The following is a 22290-nucleotide window of genomic DNA, read 5'->3' as shown; positions in this document are numbered from 1 at the left end:
GGTACTGGCTCCAGCTATATTTACGAATGCCTTTCCTGGGAGAGCAGCCCAGGGAGGAACAGCTGATTGCCTTACACGGACTGGTCCAGACAGAGATGGTGCTGGAGGATGGCTACCGAGCCCTCCAGTGGCATGCTATGCACGTGTGGTCATGGCTGGAGGAGGTCTACCCAACAGAGGGCTTTGGCGGCCCTGGATTACTATTTGAAAAGATGCTAAAAGGACCCTGACTTTGGGGATAAGACTGACGAAAGACTGGCTGAAATTCGCAGATACTGAGAGAGACTGTCGGATCTTTCGGGAGTGCCTTGGCTTGAAGCTGATCTGAATTTTATGATTGTCCAGGAATGGGAACTGGAAGTGGCATATGCAGAGCTGCTGGATCCTGATCAGCAATCTGGCTCCGAGCTTATGCTCTTGGACGAGGGGGGCCACCCTAGCAGAAGCCCTGGCAACCGGGCAGAGAGCCGCCAGCCTCTGTCCAGCATCTGCAACAGCTCCAGGAAACCAGGGAGAGGAGGAAGTTGTCCTCCCTCCCCTTACAGAGAACCCCTTGCAGGGAGAGATGTATGTCAATAACCCTCCCCAGCAGCAAAACCCCTTCCCGGGAGAGGAGACAGTCGGTCTCTCTCCCCAGCGGCAGAGCCAGGAGCCGGGAGAGGAGACAGTTTGTCTCTCTCCCCAGCGGCAGAGCCATCCCCTGGGAGCACAGGTAGTCGTCCTCTCCTAGGAAGGGGTTCTGTTTACGGGGAGGGAGGACTATGGCTCTGCCGCTGGGGAGAGAGACCGACTGTCTCCTCTCCCAGGAAGGGGTTCTGTTTACAGGGAGGGAGCGGCAGAGCCAGGAGCTGGGAGAGGAGACAGTCGGTCTCTCTCCCCAGCGGCAGAGCCATCCCCTGGAAGCGGAGGTAGTCATCCTCCCTCCCCGTAAACAGAACCCCTTCCTGGGAGAGGAGACAGTCGGTCTCTCTCCCCAGTGGCAGAGCCATCCCCTGGAAGCGGAGGTAGTCGTCCTCCCTCCCCGTAAACAGAACCCCTTCCTGGGAGAGGAGACAGTCGGTCTCTCTCCCCAGCGGCAGAGCCAGGAGCCGGGAGAGGAGACAGTCGGTCTCTCTCCCCAGCGGCAGAGCCATCCCCTGGGAGCGGAGGTAGTCGTCCTCCCTCCCCGTAAGCAGAACCACTTTCTGGGACAGGAGACAGTTGGTCTCTCTCCCCAGCGGCAGATCCATCCTTCGGGAGCGGAGGTAGTCGTCCTTCGGGAGCGGAGGTAGTCGTCCTCCGTCCCCTTACAGAGAAGCCCTTGCAGGGAGAGACTGGTATTGATATCTCTCCCCAGCGGCCGAATCCCTTTCTGGGAGAGAAGACAGTTGGTCTCTCTCCCCAGCGGCAGCACAGTTTCCCATGGAGCGGAGGTAGCAGACCTCCCTCCCCAGCGGTAGATCTCCTTCTCGGGAGAAGAGACAGACGGACTCTCCCCTCAGTAGCTTGGCAGGGTCTCTATCCTTTTCTTGTCCCGGAGTATTTTGTCACAGGGGACAGGCGTTGCATTGGGCAAGGAGGATAAAAGTGTATACAGTTGGTGCCACATGTTTGGGCACCCGAGCTTTACCTGCCCCACCAAGGAGCAACCTCCCCCTCTGCTCTGGGGTGGGAATACAGCTGGGAAACCGGCACTAGCATTGTTTGTGGGTGGGTCACAGAGTGTCACAGAGAGAGGCAGTGTGGCCATAGAACTTAAGGATACTTGTGGGACAGCAATTGTTTTGGAGCCGGCCTTAGAAAACTTGTTCGGGACGTTGCCTTATGTGACTATCCCTGCGCCCAGGGTATAAACGTCAGCAGGAACCCCCCAGGATGCCCCAAGCTCAGGAGAGATGGTATAACCTCTCCCAGCAACCGAGAAGTAGAGGGCCACCGTCGAACAGCCCCAGGCCGACCCGTTAAGGGTCTAGCCGGGTCTGCCAAACTGGAGGGGGGGGGGAGATGTCACGGATACCAGGCTGCAAGGGTTAAACCTCTACCCCCTATAACCTTCCCCCTGTTGTTATCTAGTCTAAGTGTGAAGTGTTTTTCTGTTAATTGTGTGAGTCATCCATTGTCCTTTTGTAAGTCAGGATGTGATTAGAATCTGTTTTTTTTTTTTTTTTAAATGATTTTTATTGAGGTTTAGTTAAAGACATACATAGATCATAATAACACATTCTTTTGCCAAATGAGATTAGGCTTCAATGTTACAGGAGTAATAAAATAAACATGCAAGAAATGTTTAGCCAACAATTTACATAGTTTGCAAACATTAAACAGATAAGATGCTGATCTTTCAGGAACCTTCTGCCTGACACGATATATTACTTTTGGGCCAACAAAAGCGATAGGAAATAATGAAGCGAGAGAAGGAACTTGTGACCAAGGAGACCACTTTTGGATCTCAATGATAAACCTCTATTTTTGAAATTTAATAGCAATTTTGTTCCTGAGGATCTGAGGATTCATATAACATAAGACGCGAGGGGTATTAACTAGGAATTCTGATGAATCCACAGGATTACTCATAATTTATGTAAATTCAAGCGTATAGTAACTTTCTTGAAATGAATAAGGTAGATAGAGTATAACCAATATATATAGTGCTATGTAAGATATAAAATAGTATTAACTTCCTGTAGTGATAAACAGAATCTGAAGTGGAATATTTAAATATAGCATATATGCAATTGGGAGGCAACAGTGATCAGTCCTGCTGATCTGGATGGTCTTGTAGATTCTTCTCTTAAATACTATGTGGGAATTAAAATTTAGGAAGTGTGAGATGCAATAGTTAGGTTGCAGTATACACGAGACAAACCGCGTATTAAGCCCCTCTAAAATAGAGGGTACATTATTATTATTATGGGGGGGGGGGGGGAGGTGATTTAAATATATGAAGCAACTTAGAAGTTATGAAGGCGCAGCATAGATGAGATTGGCCGCTTATTTAACCCTCCTAAACTAGGAGGTACACTAAGGTGGGAAGGGAGAGGAGGTGGTAGTATGAAGGTGAAAATCAAGATATATGAAGAGAGCACTAGGTCTATGTGAATAGTTTCAAGGGTGCATGAATTGCTAGGGGGTTACTAGAAACAGGTTAATTGTATAGTGGGTCACCGTTGTGCTCTGAATAAAGAAACTTAGGGGTCTCTATGAGAGTAAGTTTTATATAGGAAAAATCCATGGTGCTGAGTTTGGAAACTACAACCAAGCAATATAATTTAATACTAAACTCTTTTCTTTTCTGGGGACCCTGGGAACCTAAACTTACCGCAAAGCACAAGAACCAATGTTGATTACACCAGAGCTCTTAACTATTTACAGACGGTTCTATAGTGAGCAAGCAACTCTGAAGATAGTAATAACAAGGGGATGTAGTAAGTTAAAGTCTATTATGGACCCATTAATCTATATTGCGGAGAAGTTAATACATTTGCAGAAGGGGAAGCTAGCCTTAGTGAGAGTAAATCACCTAGTACTAGGGTTAAGTTGAAGTCATTCTAAAATTTACAGGAGCTGGGTCAGTGTAGGGTAAATAAATAGACTGAGAGACCTGTTGTGGCCTTGCTGAATAGGAACTAGGTAAACATATTAGTGTACAAGAGAGCAGTGTGACACAAGAAAGGGTGGTGCTAAAATAAACCGGTAATGATACAGTAATACAGTAAGATATACAATTATACAGTAAGATAGTTTGCCTGTCATATAAAAATATCTTGTTAATCCCTCGAATAGTAAGACAATAGAGTAAGTGGTCTTGCCTTCGCTATCCCGGCCGCAGACAGCTCAGCATTAGTAGTGTGAGGCATAGAGGTGAGAGTTACATTCAGAGCAAAAATATAAGCCCACGGGAGTGTTTTAACTGGACTCTATTCTTCTCGGGCAAGAGTTCAAACAGTGATAAAGTGATAAAGCGTTAGAGCATCAGATGCCTATTTTGTGTCCACACTGCGTATAAATGACAATTAATAAACAGTAGACAGTCATTTATATCAAGTTTGCGTATAGGGAGTCGCTCATCCTTTTCCTTTAGTGAGCTATTAGAAGGTTGCTATAAGAGAGGGGTTAATCAGCACACATAGACCTAGATAGGGCTGGAAAAGTTTTGGGAAATAGAAGCAAATATTATGAGTCTGCTGCAAAGACCTGGGAATATAATTAGACAATTTTCTAATAGGAGATGTAATAGTAAAGTTCAGTCATGCAGCGACACAGAATCTCACCAGCTGTTCGGCCTCAACCCACACCTTTTCGCCATGGTTGATAATGTCCCGTAACTTGTGGGGAGAGGCCTGTCACCACTAACAGCTCCGGGCTCCGCAACAGAACTCTGGTAATTGCCAACTCCTGGCCCAATAGTGGCCTTGTATAGCTCTTTGCTGCTGCAGCGACAGGCAGATAGCCTTCCGTGAGCGGCCAGGTAACTGCACACATGATTTCTTTAGTTGCCAGTAGTAGTCCCCATCCGCACCTACTGGACACCGCAAGAGGCATCCGGTGTGCTGGACTAGAGCATCTCCTCCCGGTTGGCGGCATGAAGGCAGAAGCTGAGTTGCCTGAGGGTGTCAGGCATCCTGTATGGAGAATCTTGTTCACGGGATCCTTCCAAGGTAGGTAAGGCGCTGCAGTCCTTGATTGTGTTCTCATCACAGCATGCCCAGGAGGCGAGGAGCGCCGGGGGCCCCAAGGCGCCACCGCCCCCAGGAGCAGCCATGTCAGCGGGCACGTGGGTAATATGGGCCGCAAACTTACTAGTTATTTGGTGGGACGATAAGGCAAATAGGCGATTAAACATGTCCCTGCACCCATCCAGAAAGAGGTGCATCTCCTTTAATATCTGATCTCCAGTCGACATGGTTGCTAATAATAGAAGGTAGACAGACAGCTTACTAAAAGCACAGTAGCGGTGGGCCCAAGATGGCTGACCAGGAAGCTGCCTATCAGTGGTATGTGGAATCAATGGGTCTCAACAATTTAGTGCAGTCCTCTCAAGAATTAGACACACAGCTCTCCCAAGTCAAACAATCTTCGTCTAGGGACCAATATTTGGACTGGAGCAGTCTGTATTATTAAACTTTATATGTAATGTCGTTGGAGCTCCTGAAATGTGCGACTGCACTGCTTCACATTGATTAGAATCTGTTTAACTAACCATTGTCTGATGTTTGTCTCATTGTATAATATTTGTTTCTATTTGTGTAGTAACTACCCCATATGTTGGAAATATCTAAAAGCGGTGTTTTCTGTGCAATAAACCCCTACCCCCTATAACCTCACCCCTGTTGTTATCTAGTCTAGGTGTAAAGTGTTTTTCTGTTATTGTGTGAGTCATTCATTGTCCTTTTGTAAGTCAGGATGTGATTAGCATCTGTTTAACTAACCATTGTCTGATGTTTGTCTCATTGTATAATATTTGTTTCTATTTGTGTAGTAACTACCCCCATGTGTTGGAAATATATAAAAGCTGTGTTTTCTGTGCAATGAAGCAGTTCTTGTTTCACCTGAATATGCTAGTCTGTCTAGTTATTTAGGTGAGCATCAGCTAAAATCACTTTTCCTGGGCTACATAGCAGCCTGTTCAAGTCAGAGAAAGGATTCGCAGGCAGAGTTACCCAGCCTGGGTAGCTCGAGTCTGTCACAGGGTGGGACCCTGGGTACTGATGCTGTCGGGCATCAGGGGTGGCTACAGGCTGTGGTCACTTGCCAGCTACATAGCTGCAGTCGGCAGGGAGGAAGCAGGACCCGTTGGGCGGAGCTACCCAGTTGGGGTAGCCGGGGTATCCGTCACAAAGACATCTAATGATGCATGTGTAGATCTAAAGTTCCAATATGCAATTACAACAACTTAGTTATAAGAATTCCACAATATATGGAAATACTCCACCGTATTGTCAGTTATGACATTCACATAAAGATTCTACATATGCATACAAAAGAGAAGAGGGTGGAAATGATGAAAACTAAAGCATTAATATCTAAACAAATTCTCATAAACATATGGACAAAAACTGCATAGATAAGTGGATGACTTGCATTTAAAAAGATGTGTGTGTGTATATATATATATATATATATATATATATATATATATATATATATATACACACACACATATATACATACACACACATAAACAAAATGCACACACATATACATAAACATAAGATTATATAAACAAATATATTAGTGTGCAATGTGCAGCCAGTTTGTATAAAACATAAAATGCTAATTCTCGCTATAATTAAATTAGATGAATAAAGGTCATTCATTTGTAAAGTGGTTAGGATGCAATTTACCCAACCAGAGAGAAAAAGTGTGATAGATGTCAATTCCACACCCTAATGGAGGGGCCCTAGTCAGAGAACGATCTTAAAATATATGTATGATATTACTTCCAATAATTAATCAGATCATACTCTGAGGTCTGCACCTTGATTGGCCACATTTGTACATCCCCCTATGTCTGAACCAAGATCTTTGGGTGATATCCGGCACTGCTGGAAGTTCAGAAGGGGATAAGTAATTTCCAATAGTTTTACTGCGCCTATAAGAACAACGCAGACCCCTATCAACACTCTCTGTTAAATTATCATCGGCCGAAAGCAGATGAAAATATTTTTTCACAATTTTGCAAATACTCTTGTACTCGTCACTATAATTTGTGAACTACATTAACGCATGGCATTTATTTGTTGTGGTGTCCGTATCGCTTTTCTTGGAAAGTGTAAAACTTGAGTCTCTCTTGGTTTCTGAAGAATCTTATGTATATCGTTTTATACGGATTATGTTGTGGTCACACAAATTACAATTACATTTATTGTGACTACTCAGCTACATATATGCCATTTGAGACATTGGAGTGTGATACCTATTTGGGTTTATTTGTACATTGCACGCTAGTGGAACTCTTTTTTTTTTCTCTTTGTATGTATATATATATATATATATATATATATATAGCTCTGTATTTATTTCCTTGCTATATCTGGCATTTGACAAAGGTAACGCAATGTTCTCAAAACTTTATGCTTTTTAATGGATTTAATTAAATGTTATGTTTTACTACAAATACCAGTGAGTGTCTTTTTCATCGTTGTTATACTTGGATATTTTCTTGGAAGCGCACCCTGGGAGCTGATGGATCATTGGAATATGGAGTGCCTATTCTATTGACTTTGCTTTATATATATATATATATATATATATATATATATATATATATATATATATATATATATATATATATATATATATATATATATGTGTGTGTGTGTGTGTGTGTGTGTGTGTATATTTGTTTGTGTGTGTGTATTTGTTTGTGTGTGTGTATTTGTTTGTGTGCGCATGCATATGTATTTTTGCATGTGTTTTACTGTATATATACTGTACATATTTCACATTCCAATGTTTTTCCCTTACAGCATAGTCTTTTTATCCTTAAAGGGACGTGAAACCCAAAATGTTTCTTTCATATTCATATAAAGCATACAATATTAATCAACTTTCAAATTTACTGCTATTATCTAACTTGCTTCATTCTCTTTGTATCATTTGTTGAAGGAGCAGTAATGCACTAATGGGAGCTAGCTGAATATGTGCAGCCACCAATCAGCAGCTTCTGAGCCTACCTAGCTATACTTTTCAACAAAGGGTACAAATAGAATGAAACAAATTAAATAATAGAAATAAATTGGAAAGCTATTTAAAATTGTATGCGCTATCTGAATCATGAAGAAAAAATGTGGGTGTTTTACGTCCCTTTAAACATTTTATGGGACGGCTTTAATTTTGACTGTAATTTCCCTTCAACATCTCTGCTAACCATTTCTTATCCTTCTTCAGTTGTTTCCAACCATTTATGTTTTGGGAGAATTGAAATTCCTGTAACCTCTCGCTTCCTCTCTATATGCTTTGGACAAAAGCTCCTTTAATTTGTTTATGTAAACTATGTTTTATACACATTCAAGAAGAACCTTTCATGTTTGATAGTTATATTTAATGATTACTGGCTGGAACTACCGTGTCTTGTTAATGGATACCTATTTCTTTTATATAGGTGATAAGAGTCCATAATCCATAACTCCTGGGAATTGCTTTTCCTGCCACTAGGAGGAGGCAAAGATTCCCAAACCTCAGAGCTCTATATAACCCCTCCCACCCCTATGGTAATCAGTCTTCTCTTTGCCTCCGCTGGAGGTAGGTGAAGAATGAAGATGTGCAAGATCTTTGTTATTTTATTTTAAGGTTTCCTGGTTACATATTTTAAAGTATGGAATGTAACATTCTAATGTCGAAAGAAACATTTGATAGATTTGAAATGAATGAAAAAAAAGTTGTTGTTTTTTTTAAAGTTTTTCTTTTACATTACCGAGTGCTCTCAATACTGCCAAGTATGGAGGCATCAAAAGTATTCAGGAACCCTCCTCATAAATAATGATATGTTTCATGCTATCAATGATATAGATTGTCTGTCTCACGTCTGTGCTTCCTGACCTCTTGTTTTTTACTTACAGCATATCCTTTTTATCCTTAAAGGGACATGAAACCCGAAATGTTTCTTTCTGTGCTTCCTGACCTCTTGTTTTTCACTTACAGCATATCCTTTTTATCCTTAAAGGAACGTGAAACCCAAAATGTTTCTTTCATATTCATATAAAGCATACAATAATTATAAACTTTCCAATTTACTGCTATTATTTAATTTGCTTCATTCTCTTTGTATCCTTTGTTGAAGGAGCAGTAATACACTACTGGGAGCTAGCTGAAAATGTGCAGTCACCAATCAGCAGCTTCTGAGCCTACCTAGGTTTACTTTTTAACAAAGGGTACAAAGAGAATGAAACAAATTAAATAATAGAAATAAATTGGAAAGCTATTTAAAATCTCATGTGCTGAATCTGAATCATGAAAGACCAAATTTGGGTTTCATGTCCCTTTAAATACACACACACACACATATATATATATATATATATATATATATATATATATATATATATATATATATATATATATATATATATATATATATATATATATATGTGTGTGTGTGTGTATAAACCTATATCTGCATATATAATAATAAAGATATATGGGTATATATATATGTATTTTACATGAACAGTATCATATATATATATATATATATATATATATATATATGAAATAAAAAGTACAGTATCTTCTATGTGAAGAACATATGAATGTAAAATATGCATTTTGCCCATTGCTTTTCTCAATTTAGATCTTAACGCGTACTAATCTTATGGCGCGTTAATGAAATATTAAACATAAAATATTAAAAATAAATAAAAATTATTAAACATACTGTAAAATATTGTAAATATTTTATAGTATTTTTAATAATTTTTAATTTTATTTGTAATATTTCAATAATGCGCCTTAAGATTACTAAGCTTTTGTGCACTAACCCGACCGCGTAAAGATCTATATTGAGAAACGCTATGTGTTTTGCATTCCAATGTTCTTCACATTGAAAATAATATACTTTTTATTATTAACTATATATTTCTATATATAAATCTGAGAAAATGTCGGGTTTGCGTGCGAGTAGGGTGTTAAGTTTTTAATCCACTTTTGTATATATGGGAGAATATGTTAACGCAATTGTGATATTGTAAGTTGTTCTTTCACATTGTAATACGCACAGTATCTAACTTGGGCAAAAACCTGAAGTCGAGAGCAGTTAGTGCGTGCGCAGGAGCCATAATTACTGCTCCACTTGTGATCTAGCCCTATATCAGTAGTTTGTGTCCTGATATCAGTTTTAAAAAAAACACATTATAAAAACACAGCCCCTAAGCCTGCACAATTTATCTTCTATTCAGAAGGCAGCTGTACAGCCAATGAGAAGACTGCCCCATGCCCTACTCTTTTTATATTATGCAGGTTCCTGTTTGACGGAGAAAAGGATCATTTATAGTACAAAGTGTGAGCCTTCTTATTGCTGCACAGCCAACTTCTTGCTGTAGGAAAAAACTTAATAAGCTTGGGGAGTGGCCGTGAGAACCTTTAACAGAGAAGGTTTTAAATATACAACTTACATTTTCAGTAACAACTAGGAATGTTCTTTATAGTTTAAAGCTATGATAAGGGCATAAACTTATTACATAATTGTTAAATATTTAGCTTTAGTAAACCTTTAAAAGTCAATTTAAAATTAAAGTGTCATAATATGAACACCCTAGGTCTTAAAATCAGTAGTACATGATTTACTTACCCAGCACTTTACTTGGGTTTGTGTCCAGCCTCAGGATTGCCATTGCTAAAGGAAGAGTCAGTGTGATATAGTATTTGGAGTCCTGAACCAATGGGAATTCAGGGAGGATGAGGTATATCCTCATTGCTTCTACATCAGGAGGGCAACTGGATAGCTGTGGGATGAGGAAGCTCTCAAAACCTTTTAGGATCTAGAAAATAACAACAAGGTTATTAGAGAGGTAAAAGCCTTGTTGATATGTACGGACATATCTAACTGTTGCCTAAGTGAAGACTGCAAATCCAGGTTAAGCGATTTTTGTTTGTCTATGAAAAGGTATCAAGAACACTAATGAATTTGCATGAAAATCCTTGACACAAAAAATATTGCATGATAATCATAGGATGCATAACAGGTCACTCCATGCTAATTAGTGAGGTATGTTGTACTCTGAAAAGTCTTCTATGAAAATACTACAGAACAGAAATCGTAAAATGATAAAACTATTTATCTTTCTCTAATACATAGAATTATGACTAGCAGTTAGAATCATTTTTTTTTTTTCAAGGTGTTGTACATTTTATACAGTAATTCAGTTAACCATGGCACAATATGAGACAATCTCCCATTATATTTTAAGTATTTGTACTATTATATATTGTCTATATTTGGGAGTGGTGCTTTGCATCAGAAACGCATCTTATTGTTGTGGAAGAAATACATTTTTTTCAGTACTAGAGTATGCACTACAGAGTTCTGCCTTAGTAGTCTGGGCAGAGAGTGCTATAGTACATAGACTAGGGAAAATATTTTGCTTTCTTCCACAACAATAAGAAATGTTGTACATTTTATAGACTGCAAATTTTACTATGAAGATCCTAGGAACAGTGCATTCAGACCTCTTTATTTTCTTTCACATTTTGTTATGATATGCAGCCTTATGCTAAAATGGTTAAAAGGGACAGTCTATACCTTAGTCATCTTAAAGTCTTACCTTAGATTAAGCTGAAAATAGCCTCCTGCACCCCTTTCTATATCATGCGGCAGGAACGGTAAAAAAAAAAAAAAGTTATTTTAAAGTGAATATTGTTTCTGGATTTGGGGATTTTCTGCCATTCTTCTGTGCAGATATTATTAAGCACTGTCAGGTTGGATAGAGACTATCGGTGGACAGCCATGTTCAGGTCTCTTTAGAGATGTTCGATTGGATTGAAGTACAGGCTCTGGCTGGGCCACTCAAAAGACATTCAAAGAGTTATCCCTAAGCCACTCTTGCGTTGTCTTGGCTGTGTGCTTAGGGTTGCTCTGTTGGAAGGTGAACTTTCAGCCCAGTTTAGTGCTCTGGACCAGGTTTTCATTAAGGATATCTGTATTTTACTGTGTTAAGTTTTTCCTCAACCCTGACCAGTCCCTAATGCTGGAAAACACCACTACAGAATGATGCTACCACCACCATGCTTCCCTAATGGGATGGTATTGCGCGTAGGTGATGAGCAGTGCCAGGTTTCCTCCAGACATGATGCTTGGAATTAGGGCCAAACAGTTCAATCTTTGTTTCATCAGATCAGAGAATCTTGTTTCTCACAGTCTGAGAGTCCTTTAGGCACTTTTTTTTTAAAATTTCAAGCAGGCTTTCATGTGTCTTGCACTGAGGAGAAACTTCCATCTGGCCACTCTACCATAAAGCCCAGATTGGTGGAGTGTTGCTGTGATAATTATCCTTCTGCAAGTTTCTCCCATCTCCACACGATCTCTGGAGCTCAACAAGAGTGACCATCAGGTTGTTGGTCACCTCTCTTACCAAGGCCCTTCTCCTGGATTGCTCAATTTGGCCATGCAGCCAGCTCTAGGAAGAGTCCTAGTTATTCCAAAATAGAGGACACTGTGGTCATGTGAACCTTCAATACAGACGGGGGGGAAAAATTGTATCATTTCCCAGATCTGTGCCTCGATTTTGCAAAAAAATAGTTTTTTGCTTTATCCTGAGGTATGGAGTGTAGATGTGAAAAAATAAATACCTTTAAACCATTTTAGCATAAGGCTGCAACATAAAAATAATGTGAAAAAAATGAAATGGTCTGAATACTTTCTGAAAGTACTGTATATTCAATCAGTCTCCTCTTCTATAAAAGTCTCTCATGAATATAATGTCTCCTTTTTGTCAGTGTTTTTCTTTTTTAGCACTTCATGCCATTCTACTCTGCTCATTACTTTCTATTGTCAGTCTTGCACATATTATTCCACTAATCCATGTGTATATTTTACTCTCTTATCTCTCATTACAAACTTGCTTTATGGTTTCATGGACAAATGGTTTACCTGCTCGAGAAGCCTGGAGTGATGTGCATTCATCAATATCTCAAACAACACTTTTACAGAATACATGTTGATTCCTGGAATTTTTGGGCTGGTTTTAAAATGCTCATCATTCCTATTGGCAAATAAAATAAGATGAAGAATATATTGCATTCATAAATGCAAAAAATATCCAAAATTACTGGTGTCTTCTGTTTAGGGGATTATAAAAGCCTTACAAAAAAAGCCTTACAACATAAATATTCTTACTAAAACGTTTTTAATAAAGACCAGCACTATAATCTTTTAATAAATAAATCCACATGAATTACTCAATAGGTTAAAGAGTCTGAACAAAATCAGAACTCTGACTGAAAATTAGTAGTTTGATTTATAGAGATCTGTTTATAATTAATTGTGTTGATGAGTAACAAATACCATGATTCTTCAACACAAATTTACACCACCAGTCCCTGAAGCCTGCAGACCGGCCTGGATTTCAGATTTTTTAATGAGGAGCACAGGTGAATTAACCGGCATCAGCCATGGAAAATGAATGTGAAATTCTGGCTTGTCCTCACTTTATAGTGAAAAGGGGAGACACTAACTATTCTCACGGCAACATGACTCCCCAATGAACATCCACAAAACCCCATTTAGCATTTACAATACTTAAAGGGACATAATACTCATATGCTAAATCACTTGAAACTGATGCAGTATAACTGTAAAAAGCTGACAGGAAAATATCACCTGAGCATCTCTATGTAAAAAAGGAAGATATTTTACCTCACAATCTCCTCAGCTCAGCAGAGTGAGTTCTGTGTAAAAAGTTATACTCAGCTGCTCCCAGCTGCAGGTAAAAAAAATTAAAAAAATGAAGAAATGAACAGCAGCCAATCGGCATCAGCAGTGCTGAGGTCATGAACTCTTACTGTGATCTCATGAGATTTGACTTAACTCTCATGAGATTTCATAGTAAGCTTCCTTTACCTGATTGGTGAAATAATATGAGAGTTCACGATGCTCATCCTTTCAGTTGTCCCGGGACAGACACACTAATATGCTGCTTAGAAATCCTTTACAATGGGAGGTGGCTACTGAGGAACTTTTGAGGAAAAATATCTTTCTTTTTTACATAGAGATGTTCAGTTGATATTTTCTAATCAGCTTTTTACAGCTATGCTGCATCACTTTCAAGTGTTTAAACATTTAGGTATTATGGCCCTTTAATAAATAAAAGGACATTTGCTACAGACCTCTTCTCCAAGAAACTTCCATTCCAACAGGCAGAAGATGATAAAGTCTGGACGATGCCGCTGTGAGTTATTGGGGAAAAGAAAGCCTGGTTAAAAACAGAGGCTGTTGTGTCCTAATTACATAATATATTAGAGCCACTTAGTAAACTATAGTTTATTAATTAAAGATTAATATGTTTCATACAAGATATTTTTATATTTAACAGTGTAATATTTAGATACTTTGAAGAATACTCGCAAAGAAGGCGAAAAGTAGCAATAACAATGGAATACCAGTTAAAGTAAATGGTATAGCTTAATAACTTAAATTATGCTTACCTGATAATTTTCTTTTCTTCAGATGGAAAGAGTCCACAGCTGCATTCATTACTTTTGGGAAATAAGAACCTGGCCACCAGGAGGAGGCAAAGACACCCCAGCCAAAGGCTTAAATACTCCTCCCACTTCCCTCATCCCCCAGTCATTCTGCCGAGGAACAGTAGAAGAAATCCCAGGGTGAAAAGGTGCCAGAAGAATAAAAAATAAGAGACGCCCCACAGAAAAAATACGGGCGGGTAAAAAAATGATCAGGTAAGCATAATTTAAGTTTTTCTTCATAAATGGAAATAGTACACATCTGCATTCATTACTTTTGGGAAAACAATACCCAAGCTATAGAGGACACTGAATGCAAAAACGGGATGGTACAATAGGCGGCCCATTCTGAGGGCACCAGGCCTGAAAAAACCACAACCCAACCAAACCCCGCTTTGTCGAAGCCAGGCAAAAAAATTAGAAGGACACTGACCCGCAGATAGTCCGAAAGCCTAACTAGAGACCGCAAGCAGACTCACTGAGCCAACACTTGTCCAGGAGAACTGTCTCCCAGCAGTCGGTCCCCACACAACCCTTACTAGTACAGTACTAAAATCCCCAAAAGGGAGAGGACAAGGGTAGGCCAAAGGGATACCCAAAAAGTACAGCAAAATCCATAAAGGAAAAACCCCCTTCAAAGGAAGGCTAAGTCCACAGAGACCCGAATGAATCCCGAGAACAAGGGGAGATGACGCCCAACCCACAAGGAGCAACCGGGCATCATCAAGGAGAAGAAACATCTCCCAAACATCGTGCAACAGCAACGAAAAAGACAGCTGAAGACAAAGTCCTTAAAACGTCAGAACTCAGAGACGGAGTAAACAGAAAAATTACAAGTGGCAAACTCAGAAAAATCAACATCTGAGTCCAATAACACGCTGCTATCCGTAGGAAGACACAGAGAAAACACTATCCGTAAGGAAGAAGCGGCCGAACAAAATAGCAGATTGCCCAACCTCCAAGACAGAGGACACACTCCAGGCAATCCAGGCCACCAAGCCTACTCCCAGATCTCAAAGGGGGAGAGGCACAGAACCTCTAAAAAAAAGGTCCACTGTCACCCCCAAGACCTGAGGATGAACAACAGATCTCAGATCCTACACCTAGCTGGACCAGCCCAAGCAACGGCAGATCTGAAAGCAAGGGAACCGAAAGGAACCCCAAGACCGGCCCCCAAAAGGGTGGAAGAATGGACAGTCACTTCAACCTAGAGACAATCGAGCAGCCGTTAGACCCAAGGAGATCTAGCAAAGCCATCCAGCTCCCCAGATGGAAAGGAACTCAAAGAGCAGACCAATCCCCGAACCAGATAAAACATCTGTTCCAACCTCACGAACACAGGAGAGGCTCCTAAAAAAAAAAGGAACCACACCTCCATAAGGAGGACAACGAGCCTCCTGAAGAGGAGAGCATCGATAAACACCTGACCATAAGACAGGAAGTCGTAGGAAGAACCGAGAGAACACAATCGTGCTAGCACACATACCAGACGCAAGAGTGACAGCTGAGCAACCGCAAACCTTCCGTTGGCTAGGCAGGAAAGCCCACCATCAGGTCACATTAGTTGGCTGTCCCAAGGGAACCGTATCGTCCAGCACAAGACAAGCCCCAAGGAGCCCCGGCTCTCAGTAAATCTGGCCAAGTTGTAAAACAGAACAGCCAGAACAAGGGCTAAGCCCAAATACTGCGGAAACTGGAACCCCCCAGCCAGTCCTAGGATCATAAGGTCCGGTAACATCCCACAGCGGGATTCACAAAGAGAAAACACTGAGTAAAACCCTCGACAACCGAAAGATCAGGACAGGCAGCCCCCTTGTGCCTGAACACAGTGTTATCTATATGGCCCACGTGTACTTTCTGACTCTTTGTGTTGAAAAGAGATTTAAAAAGCATGTGATAAGAGGCAGCCCTCAAAGGCTTAGAAATTAGCATATGAGCCTACCTATGTTTAGTTTAAACTAAGAATACCAAGAGAAAAAAGCAAATTTGATGATAAAAGTAAATTGGAAAGCCGATTAAAATTAAAAGTCCTATCTGAATAATGAAAGTTTAATTCATACTAGACTGTCCGTTTAACGCCCAAGAAAAACAGAAAGATCCGCAGGACCAGCCTAACGGAAACCCTGTTCCTCCAACTAAACTGTGAAGGATCTCGATAACAATACTTAAAGGAGATTACATCATCCCCCCCATGTCTAACTAGGTGAGCCATTCAAAGGAGAAGAATGATGAGTCCCATAGCCGAGAAGGATATGGTCCCCAAACAGCTCAAAAACGTGTCTGAGTAAAACACAAAGGCGAGCCAACCTGTAAAGAAAGTCACAACACTCAGGAACAGTTACATCTGCAGGGAACTGCACATGCCTTCCTGTGGCTGAGAGACCTGGGGCAATCGTGCACGAGCACAGTCGCAAATTAACATCTGGACTTTGTAGACGAGCAAGCGCCAAAAGTATGTAAAAAGTGCCACAACCTCCGGGGGGAGAACAATCCACCCTCCGAGGAGGCAAAACCATAACCTGGGTTACCCGCATGTGTAGTAGTAGTAGGGAGAGGTAGGGAACTCGCCTCCCGGAGGACAGGTTCCCCCGTGTCGGATGGCTCAGCAGTCCCTTTAATCCCCTAGCCCGAGGAACAAGGTGATCTAGGATGGCCTAAAGAACATAACTGACCCGACCTGAGTCAATGGGACCAATTCACATCCGTCACAGGACAAAGAATCTGAATCAGAAAGTGGAACAATCTCAACATCAGCATCCTCTATAACTGGATAAAGGATACCAAAAAATGGACAATATATAAAACAATGTAAACGGCACCTGACACCCACAATGACTGGGGCACTCACCACCTCCTATGACCAGACACCAGCGGACTAGAATTATCCATCACCACACAGTCGGGAATGCGAAAATGGGAGACCAGAACGTAGACACGCCCGTACAGTCCAAAAAAAGCGTGCCCTACGAAAGACTGTTATGTTCCAAAAGCCACAAGCCCAGTTAACACTACACAAAAGCAGATTGAATCACATAACAAACGGGATTAAAAAAACCCTGTTCAATAATCCCCCTCAGGAGATATTAACCCTTGATTCCAAGATACTAAAGGAGTCCCACTAAGACCCTGTATTTTTCATGTGAGTTCGCAGGAACAAATGAGTTACAGTACAATCATGAAGAAGTAAATGAAACGATCTTACCGGAATCTACGGCGTGGAACAGGAACACGGCCCTTCAAGTATGACGGATAAAAGCCTCACCTCCACCATGAACTTGAGAGAAGGAAGCAGGTAGAGAAGCGAAGTTCGACAACGCTGATTGCTTGTGGAGTTGTTAAAATGAGTTGCTATAGTTTCGCAGAAAGACTCTTTCTGCATCTCCAGACTCTAACTTTCATCCAAGCCCTCACTGAGAGACTGACAGGATTACTTAAAACTCCCGTCCCATGTCAAAGAGTACTACCCTCCATAAGAGACGAAAATAAACTTCTGACACTTCTCTGTCAACCTCCTGGGACGAAAGGCAAAGAATGACTGGGGGATGAGAAAAGTGAGAGGATTATTTAAGCCTTTGGCTGGGGTGTCTTTGCCTCCTCCTGGTGGCCAGGTTCTTATTTCCCAAAAGTAATAAATGCAGCTGTGGACTCTTTCCATTTATGAAGAAAAACATGTTTAATTGCATTACCTGGAGATGACACACAAATTACTTTTTTTCATGATTCAGATAGAGCATACCATTTTAAACAACTTTCTAGTTACTTCTATTATCTAATTTGTTTAATTCTTTTAGTATCCTTTGCTGAAAATCATACCAAGGTAGGCTCAAGAGAGGCAGTGCACTAATGGAAGCCAACTGTTGATTGGTGGCTGCACATATATGCCTTTTGTCATTGGCTCACCTGATGTGTTCTGCTAGCTCCCAGTAGTGCACTGTTGTTCCTTCAACAAAAGATGCCCAGAGAATGAAGCAAATTTTAAAATATAAGTAAATAAAAGTTATTTGAACTCACATGCTGTATCTGAATCATGAAAGAAAAAATTTGGGATTAATGTCCGTTTAATCTATTGATCTGTCTGGCTACTTCTCTTGAATGGCTCTTAAAATGGACAACCCGCATCCATATCTCACACCTCATTTTGTGCATAGCCATCCAAAGGTAGATACTTTATTTAGATGCTAATAAAGTGGAGTATTTGGTAAATATGTTATACAGGAATAGAACATTTTTCTTTTATCACTATATATGTAAATTCATTAAATAAAACATATCTGTGCAGTAACAAAACAGTTGTGCGGGAATAAAACCAATGTTACATACACTAATATCTGCACTGAAATGCTGATTGGATGGTATTCCAGCAAATGCTTGCTTAAAGGGACAGTCTACACCAGATTTTTTATTGTTTAAAAAGATAGATAATCCCTATGTGATGGACTCCCCGCTACCCCGACTGGGTAGCCCCGTCAACCGGGTCCTTCATCTGCCTGGAACAAGTGGCTATGTAGCCCAGGAAAATGATTCTAGCAGAAGCCCACCCAAATAACTAGACATACTAGCATTCAGGTGAAACAAGAACTGACTTTATTGTGACAAACACACATCTTTTATACACACACTCATCTTGATAAAAACAGGAGACAATGCCACAGTTTTCCCGCCCTTCCAGACAGGCTGGCGCTGGCCATAGCAACCATGGTCCCACAGATTCCCAGTACCCAGGAGTGGCTGCACTCCCAGGGTGTCATTTTAAAGCTCTTGATCCCCAGAATCTACAGTTCAAAAAGCGACGTGATCCGTAGCTGGGGACCGGAGTTATGCTGTTTTAAAACGTTCACCTGAAAGTCCAGGGAGAATAGGGATTATAGGGGGAACCGGAACCCCCGGTTCCCAAGGGAGCTCACTTCCGGCAATCACCCCACCTCTGGGTCACCTTGAGAGGCAGCAAACCCCAGAAGAGCGGAGCTCTGGGACAAAGGGCCACTGGAGCGACCTGGGTCAAAGGGCACTGGTAATCCTGGAGGATGCGGCAGACCAGTAGTTCCAGGGGCCCGGCCAGCCGAAGGGGAAAGTGGCGGTCCGTGACCAGCTCCTCCAAGACGACAGTCCATATACAAAACAACCAGGAATAGAAGGTCTGGGGAATCGCGGTTGCTCTGAGGAGCCCAAAACCGCTAAGCAGCAACAGGGGAGAAGTCTATAGGGGGGGCAAGGGATCAGCCCCTGCAGTCCAGTATCCGTGACAACTCCCCTCCTCCAGTTCGGCAGACCCGGCTAGATACACAAATGGGTCGGCCTGGGGATGTCCGAGGAGTTTATGCCACTTCAGTCCGCCGGGAAAGTCCGTCAGCATTCCCATTGCTCTTTCCCGGTCTGTACTGGATGTCAAAAATAAATGGCTGCAGGGCTAGGCTCCACCTTAACAGTCTCCCGTTGTCCCCGGAAACCTGGTTGAGCCATACTAGGGGTTTGTGGTCAGTAAGGACAGTGAAGGGTCTCCCATATAGGTAGGGCTGCAACTTCTTCAAAGCCCATACCAGCGCCAGACACTCCTTCTCAACCGCCACGTAGCCTACTTCTCGGGGTAGCAGTTTGCGACTGATGTAGGCAACGGGTGGTCTGTCCTTTCTCGTCCGCCTGGCTTAGTATGGCCCCCAACCCGAACATGGAGGCATCTGTGTGGACAGAAAAACGTTTGGCTGGAGATAGGAGCGCCCAGTACTGGGGCAGAGATTAAGGCAGACTTAAGACTCTGGAAGGCTTTTTCACACTTGGGGGACCACAGGACCTGTCGGGGAACTTGTTTACGGGTCAGGTCAGTCAAGGGTTTGGCGAGGGTGCTGTAATTAGGGACGAACTTCCAGTAGTAGCCTGCAGTACCCAGAAAGGCAAGGACTTGGGTTTTGGTCCTGGGGGTGGGCCAGTTAGCCACTGCCTCGACTTTGACCGGCTCGGGTCGCTGCTTACCGCAGCCGACTTGGTGGCCTATATACTGAACTTCCGAGCGCCCAATGGTACACTTATCTGGCTTCGAGGTTAGGCCGGTGGCTCGAAGACAATCTAAGACGATGCCTAGGTGGACCAGATGGTCCTCCCAGGTCTCGCTATAGATGGCGATGTCATCCAGGTATGCACAGGCATAGTCCTGGAGGCTATCCAACAGGCGGTCTACCATTCTTTGGAAAGTGGCTGGGGCGTTCTTCATTCCAAACGGCATGACCTTAAACTGGTATAAGCCTAAGGGAGTGATGAAGGCAGACTTGGGGACAGACTCAGGGTCGAGGGGGATTTGCCAATAACCCTTGCATAGGTCGATGGTGGTTAGGAAGTGGCCCCGGGCGAATGGATCTAACAGGTCGTCTACTCGTGGCATGGGATAGGCGTTAGTGGTGGTTCTGTCGTTGAGTCTACGGTAGTCAATGCAGAACCGGGTAGTTCCGTCCGTCTTGGTTACTAACACTACCGGGGAGGCCCAGGGACTGTTGGGCAGTTCAATGACACAAAGGACCAACATTCCCCGGAGCTTCCGGTGCATACTGTCCCTGACGGCCTCTGGGACCCTGTAGGCAGCCTGACCCAGGGGGGTCTGTCCCGGGGTCTCCACCCGGTGGATGGCTGTGGTGGTTGACGCAGGGGGGTATGTCCCGGGGTCTCCACCCGGTGGATGGCTGTGGTGGTAAACCCAGGGACAGTAGAGATCATGTAACTTCTTTGTTCCAAGAGTCGCCGGACCTGCCTTTTCTGTCCGGGCTCTAACCTATCGTCTAGTGATATGTCATCCACCCCCTGGGGGGTGTCATGTCAGTAGGTCCGGGAAGCTCCGGCATTGGAAGACTTTCAGAGTCCTTCACTGCCGGCGCACAGATAGTGGCCACATCTCTGGGTCTCTCTATGTATGCCTTTAACATATTCACATGAAAGGTCTGACGGACACGCTACCAGGTATGTGGTGTTGTTCAGTTGTTCCACAACTCGGTAAGGTCCTTGCCAAGAGGCCTGTAGCTTGTCGGTTTTGACAGGCTTCAGAGCGAGGACCTTCTGTCCCACAATCAGGGTTCGGGTACTGGCATTGCGAGCGTAACAATCGCTTCTGCCTGTGCTGAGAGGCTTGAAGGTTCTCGCGTACCTGGGCAGCCAGGTCCTTCAGCCGGTCTCTGAGCTGGAGTACGTACTCCACAACAGAGTGCTCTTCCCCTCCGGTGGCTCCCTCCCAGTGGACTCGTACCAAATCTGCGGGCCCCTAACCATTCGACCATAAAGAACTTCAAAGGGGGAAAACCCGATGGATTCCTGAGGCACCTCTCGATATGCAAAGAGGAGGTGCGGCAGGAATCTCTCCCAGTCCTTGTGAGTGGCCGAGAACATCAGAAGCAGTTGCTTTATGGTCCCGTTAAACCTCTCACACAGCCCATTCGTCTGGGGATGGTAAGGGGCGCTGTGCAGGGGTTTAATCCCGCACAACTCCCAGAGTTGTTGAGTGATTTCCGCAGTGAACTGCGTTCCCTGATCGGAAACCACTTCCCGAGGGAAGCCTACCCTGGTGAATATCCGGAGCATCGCATCTGCTATGGTCTCCGCCTTGATATTGGCCAAGGGGATTGCCTCGGGGTATCGGGTGGCATATTCCACCACTGTAAGGATGTATTGCTTCCCTGAGGGGCTGGGCCGAGCTAATGGCCCCACAATGTCTACTGCCACTCGGCTAAAGGGTTCCTCAATAATGGGCAGGGGATGGAGGGGAGCTTTCGTATGGTCACCCGTCTTTCCTACCTTCTGGCAAACCTCACAGGATTTACAGTATTCCTTAATATAGGCTGTAATGCCTGGCCAGAAGAAGGTTTGAGTCAAGCGGTGGTGGGTCCTTTACTTTCCTAAGTGGCCGGCTAAGGGGATGTCATGCCCTATGTTCAGTAGGTTGGACTGAAACTTCTTCGGTACGACCAGCTGGCGTTTGGGCACCGGTCCTTTTCTCTTCTTGGAGATCTGGTACAGGAGCTCTCCCTCCCACTGGAACCGTTCATCTCCGGGGCCCTGGGCGTCAGCACCTACTTGGTCTCGGTAAGGGGCTAGGGTCGGGTTGCTCAAGGGTTCTTTGGCAAAGTAAGAGGGGGTCGCCCAGGAGGGGGTGTCAGTAAG

At 42.9% G+C, this 22290-nt stretch overlaps 1 protein-coding gene across 2 annotated transcripts in view; it reads right to left on the bottom strand.

Moving 5' to 3' along the window:
- HERC3 (HECT and RLD domain containing E3 ubiquitin protein ligase 3) overlaps window positions 1–22290 on the bottom strand; it is a 299938-nt gene that overhangs the window by 90708 nt on the left and 186940 nt on the right. For both annotated transcript variants that reach the window (XM_053703420.1, XM_053703421.1), the window contains exons 11-13: window positions 13801–13860; window positions 12566–12677; window positions 10268–10457 (exon numbers count right to left, since the gene is read on the bottom strand). In XM_053703420.1, the coding sequence (XP_053559395.1) occupies window positions 10268–10457; window positions 12566–12677; window positions 13801–13860 (362 nt within the window). The remainder of the gene's footprint in view (window positions 1–10267; window positions 10458–12565; window positions 12678–13800; window positions 13861–22290) is intronic.

The sequence above is a fragment of the Bombina bombina genome, chromosome 2 (genome assembly GCF_027579735.1).
Source record: "Bombina bombina isolate aBomBom1 chromosome 2, aBomBom1.pri, whole genome shotgun sequence".
Lineage (NCBI taxonomy): Eukaryota > Metazoa > Chordata > Amphibia > Anura > Bombinatoridae > Bombina > Bombina bombina.
The sequence above is the reverse complement of the archived record's forward strand: the minus strand, read 5'-3'. Positions and strand labels throughout refer to the sequence as shown.